Source organism: Scardinius erythrophthalmus (genome assembly GCF_964197995.2).
Source record: "Scardinius erythrophthalmus genome assembly, chromosome: 25".
Lineage (NCBI taxonomy): Eukaryota > Metazoa > Chordata > Actinopteri > Cypriniformes > Leuciscidae > Scardinius > Scardinius erythrophthalmus.
The window spans coordinates 30,150,951-30,161,108 of record NC_138245.1 but is presented as its reverse complement, the minus strand read 5'-3'; the positions used below and the strand labels follow the sequence as shown (position 1 = coordinate 30,161,108).

The following is a 10,158-nucleotide window of genomic DNA, read 5'->3' as shown; positions in this document are numbered from 1 at the left end:
GGGTCACATATATGGATTAACCTGATGATCAGATCTTTTAAAAAGTCCAAAAAACATTTTTTTTTTTTTAATCCTGCATTTTATACTGGTGACCTGTCAATCATCTGACTTCTTTTGTGTGCTGGAGAAAAAAAGAGCAATAATCGCCTCTAAAATCACTAAAGTACACCTTAGGAGTCTCTTTGGAAAAGCCTTCATGTCCCCATTTATTCAGCTTTCATATGATGTATAAATCTCAATATAAGAAAATTGACCACTGGTTTTGTGGTCCAGGGTCACATATTGCAACCTCAGGAGAAGCACTTTCAGTGTTTACTTAGTGTTTTTCTCTTCCACATCACTTCCCCACAAACTTTTAAAACAGTTAATGCACAATCCAGTCCACACCTGCCTCATTTTAGAAATCCGACCAAATACATTATATGAGCCAGTGAACATTTCACTCGACACCAACTGATGCTCTGTTAGTTCACAAAGAATTTTTTTTATTTTGAGTCTCAAATGTGTTTTGGTCCCACATGATTTACCTGTTATGAAACTAGTGATGGTCTGAATGTGATTTCGAGGCCAGGAGCCGTCTGGATTCTGGGAACAATCACAGCGTTCACTGCCACGGTCGGTCAGCTTTACATTATATCGAGAGAGAGAGAGAGAGAAACAGGCTGATTCTGCACATGCGAGACTCTAGGTGTACTTTAGTGCTTTTAGAGGCTATTATTGCACTTTCTTTCTCCGGCACACAAGAGAAGTCAGATGATTAACAGGTCACCAGTATAAGATGAAAAAAAACGTTTCAATTGTTTCGTGGACTTTTTAAAAGTCTATATCGATCATCAGGTTAATCCATATACCAGTATGTGACCCTGGACCACAAAACCAGTCACATGGGTCAATTTTCTTAAATTGAGATTTATACATAATCCAAAATCTGAATAAATAAGCTTTCCATTGATGTGTGGTTTGTTAGGATAGGACAATATTTGGCTGAGATACAACTATTGTAAATCTGGAATCTGAGGGTGTAAAAAAATCAAAACATTGAGAAAATCTCCTTTAAAGTTGTGCATTTATGTTGGCGATTGTGCTGCATTCACTCACAGAAATACATGTTTTATATATTTACGGTAGGAAATTTACTAAATATCTTCATGGAGCATGATCTTTACTTAATATCCTCATGATTTTTGGCATAAAAGAAAAATCTATAATTTTGACCCATACAATGTGTTGTTGGATATTGCCACAGATAAACCCGTGCGACTCCTGATCCAGGGTCACATATATCCGTTTTTTAAATTACATTGATCTCTGTTATGAGATTTGAAAGCATCTGCTTGAGAAAGACTGTTTGTTGCCGCATTAACAGACTGAGCATAATTACACCAATATTTTTAATCCTGCCTTTCCAGATCTGGATACTAGATGGAATATGACCTTGATAACCCTAACCAACTATTTCACATTGAATTGCAAGACATATTTAAAATATAATCTATAAATATTACTCAACACCATCACAACTGTTTCCTTTCAGAATTGGCAATAAAACATTTAATGCTTAATGTTGTGAATCCAGAAATACTATACTGTACTACACTGAAAACCTAAACGTATGAGATTTTAATATTAGCAGCGCAGGAACTTGTGAACGACGTTTCTGTTCAATCCGTTTCTGCAGGGATGACTTTTATAGGACAAAAGCAGGAAACAACATTTGGTAACTTTATTTTACAGTGTCCTTGTTACATGTTACATGTACTTACCATAGTAATAATCAGAGGTGGGTAGAGTACCCAAAAACTGTACTCAAGTAAAAGTACAAGTACTTATAGAAATATTTACTCAAAGTAAAAGTAAAAGTAATAATCTTAATAGTTACTTGAGTAAGAGTAAAAAAGTATCCAATGAAAAAACTACTCAAGTAGTGAGTAACTAGTTACTTCGGATCATATAGGCCTCTCTCTCTATATATATATATATGCTATACATATATATATATATATATATAAGTTTATTTTATATAGCGCCTTTCTCAAACCCAAGGTCGCTTTACATAGTAGGAAGGCAAGGAAACACAACAACAACAACCAAAACAATACATACAGTATGTGAAGACTTCATGATGCAAAAGCCTCTGAGTGCCATCTGAAATTTTCTTCTAAAACAATCATTTGTATCAAGCTCGTATATTTAAGGTTAGTAATTTCACTTTAATGACAATTAATAGGTAGGCTACTTTTCATTGCCATTTAAGTGTGAACATAAACATACAAGCTTGATAAAAATGCTCTTTTAGAAGAAAATTTCAGATGGTACTTAGAGGCTTTTGCCTCTGAAGTCGTAGGCTATATATAAAATGATATATTTAGATTTTGTTTATTTAAATTACTATTATTATCAGCTATCTTTGCAACAAAAACAGAAGAGAGACATAAGCATTATTTCTGCCATCTGTATAGCTCGAAAATCATTGCCTGTCCTCTGGTTTGTATAATATTAACTTATACAACTACATTTGGATTATTAGAAAATTTCGAAATAAAATGAATCTGCAGTGTTGCATTCAAAGGTTTTTACAGAGAAGAGTTAAAAACTCTTCACATGTGCTCGCGCTCATGACTGCTACTGAACATCTGCACACACACAAAAAAACAAAAAAAAGTACATCGACGGTTCTTCTTCTGACTGTTCTCCAAAAATATAATCAAATGTATATTTCTGCAAGCATGTTTAAACTGGCTAACTGTCAACGGCAGGCAAAGGCATTTCAAGTCGAGTTCGCACGCCACTGCGCAACGATACACACAAACTACCGCGGGATGGCGGGTGTTCATTAACTGTGAACAATGGTAGCTTTATTTAATGTAAATTAATTTATATGTCCAAAAAACGGGTAATGTCATACTTTTCTAGTATCGTGGCGTAGTAATCTGTTTGGTTGTAAAATGTATTACCTGAGTGAAATGAAATCGAATAGCCTATATCGTCCTGTGGAATCATTCATTCACAGACAGCTTACGAAGATGTTCAACTAATAAAGATCTTCATCGCTGGCAAAAAGTTGATGCATTTGAAGATTTGCTCTCACTTGACTGTAGCTAGTAGCTACTGTAGGTCCACTGCCACTTCATCTAACGCTCTTGATGTGCTTAAATCTTCCTGTTACGACTCCGAGTCGAGTGTGAATTGAAAGGGCTTCAGATGATTCAGTGCGTGCAGGAACTGAACAGATCATTCAAACTGATTCGCGAACCGATTTAGACATATCTGCCAACTTGTTTGATGAAGTCTTTGAACAGAATCGACTCAAAAGAGTCATTCATTTGTGAATTGAGCATCGCTCAAGTCCAGAAAAAAGATACAGCGCGCTTGGCATAAACTACGCATTTAACAACACATATTGCATTAAAATAAAGTAACGAGAGGAACGTCGCCCAATGTAACGAAGTAAAAGTACAGTTTTTTCATTAGAAATGTACTCGAGTAAAAGTAATAAGTACCCACATTCAAATCTACTCTTAAAAGTAAAATTTTTCTAAAAAAGTACTCAAGTAAATGTAACGAAGTAAATGTAACGAAGTAAATGTACTTCGTTACTACCCACCTCTGGTAATAATAGTGAATTATGCATAATTACATGCAAATAGGCCTCAACCAAATCCTAATCTGACCCTAATCCTATAGTAAGTACATGTAGTTGCTTAATATTACTCAGTACTTATATATATTATTACACTGTAACAATGACACACTAAAATAAAGTGTAACCCAACATTTTAGCACTTCTGGCTCCATCGTCCTCAAGCCAATGGGTTTTTGGTTAAATGACTGTATAACAAGCTCAAAATCTTTTTATATTTAGTTTAGTTTAGTTTATTTGTTTACAGGGGCAATGCACATTAATAAACATAAATGTAAACGTGCCAGAATTAGCCCAAAAGGCTATTTTTCATCTGTAGACCCTTGACAGAATGTTAAAAAGTCACCCTAAAAACAGAGACAGAGCATCACACATATACAGTACACATTATATGAAAAAAAATAAAAAATAATAATAATAATAATTAATAATAATAATGATAATAATTAAAAAAAATTAACATGAGAGAAAGGAAAGAGAGAAAGATGGAAACAGAAGAGAGCAACATAGCGTAGAACAATTAGTACAAAGTCTATTGTCAAGAATACAATACTAATGTTGACAGTGCTGAGTTGTTAGTAACCATTTTTTAAGATGAGACTGAAAAGAGCCAAAAGCATGTAATCGTCTAATTGTTGATGGAACGGAGTTCCATTCTCTTGCAGCTCTGACCGAAAATACAGACTGGCTAAAGTTACTTCTTCTGAGAGGGATAATACAGTCCCCTCTTTCCCCACCCCTAGTAGATCGGTAAGCAGGTGTTCTAATATTCACAAACTCTTTTAGTGGTGAAGACAGGCTATGTATAGTTTTAAACAGCAGACAAATATGTACATATTTGATCAAGTTATCCCAGCTTAGCAAGTTGTGTTTTTTTAATATTGAGCAGTGATGAAACCGAACTGATTTCTTATCAAGAGTTTTTAGTGATTGTTTATACAAAGACTCTAGCGGTTTCAGAGTAGTAATACTAGCTTGCGACCAAGTAGTTAAACAGTAGGTAATATGCGAAATAATCATGGAATGCATATACATCAAGGCGGCGTCAGACGACATATAATCACGAATAAATCTAAAATTTGATAAATTAAATCTGACCCGGTTACAGACCTTTTTAACCTGTGCTTTAAATGAAAGTTTGGAATCAATCAGAATGCCAAGGTACTTATATTCAGATACAACTTGTAATCTTTCCCCTGATACAAATACATCTGGCACTATACTTAATTTCTTAGTTTTGTTGATAAACATACACACTGTTTTAGAAATGTTTAACTGTAAGCAGCATTGTTCTAACCAAGCCGCAACATGAGCCAGGGATTCTGTAAGTTCATTTGCAACTTGTGACACACTACTTCCGTGTACATAAATAACAGTGTCATCTGCATACATTTGAATGTTAGTGTTAGGACAGACAGTAGGAAGATCATTGATGTACAACGAGAAAAGCAAAGGACCCAGAATAGATCCTTGTGGAACACCAGTGGATATACTTAGAGGAGCTGACTTATAATTCTGTATACTAACATACTGTGTGCGACCTAACAAGTATGATTCGATCCATCTTAACGTATGTGGAGAAAAATTAAAACTTAATAATTTAGACAACAAAATTCTGTGGTTTACGGTGTCAAAGGCCTTCCTGAAGTCAAGAAACACAGCCCCGACAACCCCTCCTTTATCTAATAGAGACTTAACTTTTTCAGTGAAATAGCAATTTGCCATCTCGGTTGAATAGTTTGCTCTAAAGCCAAATTGCATTGGATGTAAAACAAAAGAACTATTATTCAAATAATTAGTGATTTGTGCAGCCATCAATTTCTCTGCAACCTTTGAGACTATAGGTAAAATACTAATAGGTCTGTAGTTACTAGCAGAGTGAGGAACACCACTTTTGAATATAGGCACAATAACAGACGACTTCCAAGCACATGGGAACATCCCCTGAGAAATAGAAAGGTTGATAATTTTAGTGATAGGATTAACTAACGACTCACTAAGCTCTTTAAGCATTACCACATCCATACCAAATATATCCTTTGCTCTGGATGGTTTAAGAGATGTAATTGTTCTTATGACGTCTAATTCAGAGACTGCCCTTAGAGTAAAGGCTTGTTCACCTGCATTAACTATACAAGTTTCTGTATACTCAGGGGAAAAACATTTCGTAATTGTGACTACTGAGTCAACAAAATAATGATTTAGTGCTTCGGCTACATCAGCTGGATTGTTAGTCAGCTTCCCGTTTACCATCAATTCAAGTGATGACCTATCTTTTCTTTTGTCACCTTTTAAGTAGCTCAACCTATTCCAGATTATTTTTGAATTACCTCTAGCCTCATTAATTATCCTCAGAAAAAAATCAGCCTTTGCTTTTCTCATCGACTTTACCACCTTGTTCCGTAACATAGCGAAATGTTGTCTATCATGAATAAGCTTTGATCTGTTTGCTGTTTTTAAAGCAAGATCTCGATTTTTCATTAATTTTAAGATATCTGGATTGATCCAAGGGACAGTATTTTTTTTACTTTTAGGATTAAGTTTACAACTGAAATCATTAATAGTGCTCTCTAATTTTTTGGAAAATATTTGACTGTCTTCGTCCTGATCTTTTCCGATTAATAAATCCTCCCATTCAATCTGGTGAACTGCCTTTCTAAAATCATCTAATTTACGTTTTGGAATGCCATAAGAGTCATATTTCCTTCTGAATGAATTGAATCTCTTGTTGGATAATTTTCTGGCCACTAAAATCAAATTGTGATCTGAAAGGCCTGTTAACATATTAAAAGTTTTTAAAATTCTCTCTGCTCGGTTACTAAAAATTAAATCAATTTGAGAACTTGTTGAATTAGTTATTCTTGTGGGCCCATTAATCATTTGCTTCAGTTCAAAATGATCAGTTATCTGTTTGAGATTCTTTCTGACGGTTTTATCTTCCCAATTAATATAAAGTCTCCCATTGTACTTTGAAACATCAGTAATATCCCTTTTGATATATATATTAAGTTTTTACTTGTCTTAAAAAAAAAGAAATTGCTAAATAGAGCCTAAAAGGTCAGGGACACTTGTGCAAACTATTCTCACTCAGACTTTCTTTTTAAATTGACTGAAACGGTCGTCAGACATTTGAAGTCACGTGACCGTGACACTCAGCTTTTTACTCCCGCCGATTATATTTAGGCTTCAAAATTCATAAAAGTTGTTCATTTGTGAAGATTATGATGGACGAAATTTGTAAGAATCAAACTTCTGCTGGTCTCAGGCAGAGCATATTTTCTGCAATAATCTAAAAGCCTATGGACAAATCTTACTGGATATTTGTGACACTGGATCACAAAACCAGTCGCACGGGTTTATCTGTGGCAATATCCAACAATACATTGTTTGGGTCAAAATCGATTTTTCTTTTATGCTAAAAATCATGAGGATATTAAGTAAAGATCATGTTCCATTAAGATATTTTGTACATTTTCTACTGTAAATATATAAAACATGTATTTTTTGAGAGTGAATGCCGCACAATTGCAATCTTTAAAGGACATTTTCTCAATGTTTCGATTTTTTTTGCACCCTCAGATTCCAGATTTTCAATAGTTGTATCTCAGCCAAATATTGTCCTATCCTAACAAACCACACATCAATGGAAAGCTTATTTATTCAGCTTTCGGATGATGTATAAATCTCAATTTCAGAAAATTGACCCATGGTTTTGTGGTCCAGGGTCACATCACGGTGGTGTTAACTTGCGTCATCACTGCAGCGTACACTTCTAAACCATCTAAACCTCAAAGCACTCTAAAAAAAGACACAAATGGACAGTTTATGGAACAGAAAAAAATTCCTTTTATTGTGATTTCACCAAGAACAGTTTATGATCTGGGTCTCTCCTTCTTGCCTTTGTACAGAGCCAGAAGAGAAACGTTGGCCACCTTCACCACCTTGAAACGAACACCAGGGATATCACCCACGGCGTGTCCCTTACGACCGAACCCTGCCACCAGAACCTCATCGTTTTCCTGGAACAGACAAATTATGCGGTTCATTCATGCACTAAACTCAAATATAGCAGATAATGTCTAGTTACTAGGTGTGTAACGATATATCGTCACATCGCAATACAAAAATTCAACATGTATCGTGGAGAGTGACAATATGTATTGTGTTTAGCTCACCCAAAATAAAAATTACTGTGTAATGAAAATTCAAGTTTACAGAAATTGTGTCAGTACTACATTAAACTTCAATATATAATGTTGAATATAATGTAAAATTATGCAATTATTTGAAATATTTGTGGGTCCTGATAATGCCAAATGTCTTGTGTTGCCAGTAAAACGTAGCCTATGTTATTTTAAATATAACTAGTCAGAGTGAAAGCATGTTCGTCTAAAATAATTCTGTATTCCTAGCTTCAGAATCATCAATATTTTTTATTCTGGTGTCTCTATTGTCCTGTGCATTGGTTTTCCAGCACCAAGTCCAAACCTATTCATCACCCACAATGTAATTTTAATCAACAGTTTTTAACCTTTTATCATATGTCTTGGAGTATTGTGAGTTCCTGATCGTGATATGTATCGAATCGTGACATGAGGGTATCGTTACACATGCATGAATCCAATTTACCTCAATGAAATTCAAGCAGCCGTCGTTGGGCACGAAAGCTGTGATCTTCTTGCCGTTCTTGATCAGCTGGACCCTGACGCACTTCCTGATGGCAGAGTTGGGCTGCTTGGCTTCAACACCACTGTCATGACCACAAACATAAAGTTAACGTCATATATTCCTTTGTAAACCTACACATATTCATCATTGTCTTGATGAACATCGCCTTACACTTTCTCAAGCACGATGCCTTTGGCGTGAGAAGCTCCACCGAAGGGGTTGGCCTTCAGAGCGGTCCCCAAATGAGCCTTCTTGTACTGTTTATCATGCCATTTCTGCTCGCGGCGGTGGTTCCGCAGTTTTCTAGCAGTACGCAGTCCACGACACTTGCCTGAAGGACGAAAAAGGGAGAAAGGCGTAAGAAAAAGCAGTGTTTTCAAGTTATTCATATACCTAGAATCCTACTTTTAACATCCATGACATATTGAATCATTTGCAATAACAAGAAAATCTTGTATAACTATAAAATGGATTAGAACTAAATAAAACTCAGTAAAAATAAACAAATCGCCCACATTTAAACTCCAGATGTTGTTCACTTGGTGACTGTCAAGATGCTCATCAAAATACAAACTACAATTACAGATATGGCTGGTTCAGATTCATCTTTAAGAGATAAAAGCAAGAGGATTCACTAAGTTACGGTTATGAAGTCTTAAATAACCCTATGAAACTAACGTTGCCATAATTTTAATGCAGATTTTTTATATATACATATAAATGCAAATCAAAAGGCCGTTTAATACTGTGAATTAACTGTAAATGAGTGTTTGGTGCATCACTGTGTGAACAGCTCATGGCCGCTCCACGATGCCTCCGTTAGAAAACACAAAATAGCTACAAAAACGGCTTCATAGCGATCATCACTACGTATAATGCGATACATAAAGCTTTTAACGACATGTAAACCCAGATAATTATGAGATAATATCAAGTATTACAGCGTTTTGTGAAGTTTTATTGTCGCCTCACACGTACCCATGATCGCGTGCTCTGAGTCCGGACAGGAAAGAACGATCACGTGATGCTCTGCGCAAATGACTGCTAGAAGGACCCCACGGGAAGCCAAAGCCAGCGCCTGTACAAAAGGACGTGAATTTCAGCCTTTTTCTTACCTCTTCATTTCTTTTTCTTGTTCATACCTTTTTCATGTATCATTTGAACGATAGAAGCGATAATGTAATATATTTAAATTTATCTGGTTTATTTTACTGCTATTCAAGTCGAACTGTTTTATCAAACACCGATTGTGATTGGAAAAAATGCATAGATTACGTCTATGATAGATTACCATATTCGTGTAGCATTACGGTACTCCATAATGCAATGATATAACCTTAATGTAAGTGTCCAAAAATGATAGTATTACCATGGTACTTTTTTTTATTTTTTAGTGCTATTACCAATACTTTTACTGGTTTCTTTTCAAGTGCATGTTGACTGTGTCTATCAAATTTGTACTCTATCTATCTATAGGTTATGCTTCTTTGTTTGCGATGTAGTTTATTGTCTAGCTAGAGAATAGGCCATTTTTATCATCTAACTCTTACACATATGCTGCCCATTAAAGTGCACTACAGAAGCAGTGCTGTCACTGTGTAATGTAGGTCACAGACACACATGAAATAATGCAGGAACAGATTATCTTCGACCTTCTACCACAGTTCACAATCAATACCATTGTCTAATGTTCGTTAATTATTCGGCTAATTAGTTAGGTTTATGGATCAGTCGTTAATAGCTCCTGCTGGTTGTGTATTACTGTGTCAGCAGCACACGTTCTTTGAAAGGGCGTGGTCGTGTCGCTGGATTGTCCCGCCCCTGGACGCTGGTTGGCCGCCGCGCCTGTC

General features: G+C 35.6%; 1 protein-coding gene across 1 annotated transcript; it reads right to left on the bottom strand.

The window, feature by feature from the left end:
- Positions 1-7,457: 7,457 nt before the first annotated feature.
- Positions 7,458-9,999, bottom strand: rps23 (ribosomal protein S23). Its single transcript, XM_081357083.1, has 5 exons — positions 9,451-9,999; positions 9,287-9,386; positions 8,480-8,639; positions 8,270-8,390; positions 7,458-7,659 (listed from the first exon to the last, which is right to left on the bottom strand). The coding sequence occupies exons 1-5, from the start codon at positions 9,457-9,459 to the stop codon at positions 7,513-7,515; spliced, it is 537 nt and encodes a 178-aa protein (XP_081213209.1). The 5' UTR covers positions 9,460-9,999; the 3' UTR covers positions 7,458-7,512.
- Between the last annotated feature and the right edge of the window lie 159 nt (positions 10,000-10,158).

What these genes read in the sequence shown, in the direction of transcription:
- rps23 (XM_081357083.1), bottom strand. An exon ending in GGCATCGTGCTTGAGAAAGT is followed by an intron (nt 8,391 to 8,479) that starts GTAAGGCGATGT and finishes TGGTCATGACAG; the next exon opens with TGGTGTTGAAGCCAAGCAGC. An exon ending in GCTGCTTGAATTTCATTGAG is followed by an intron (nt 7,660 to 8,269) that starts GTAAATTGGATT and finishes TGTCTGTTCCAG; the next exon opens with GAAAACGATGAGGTTCTGGT.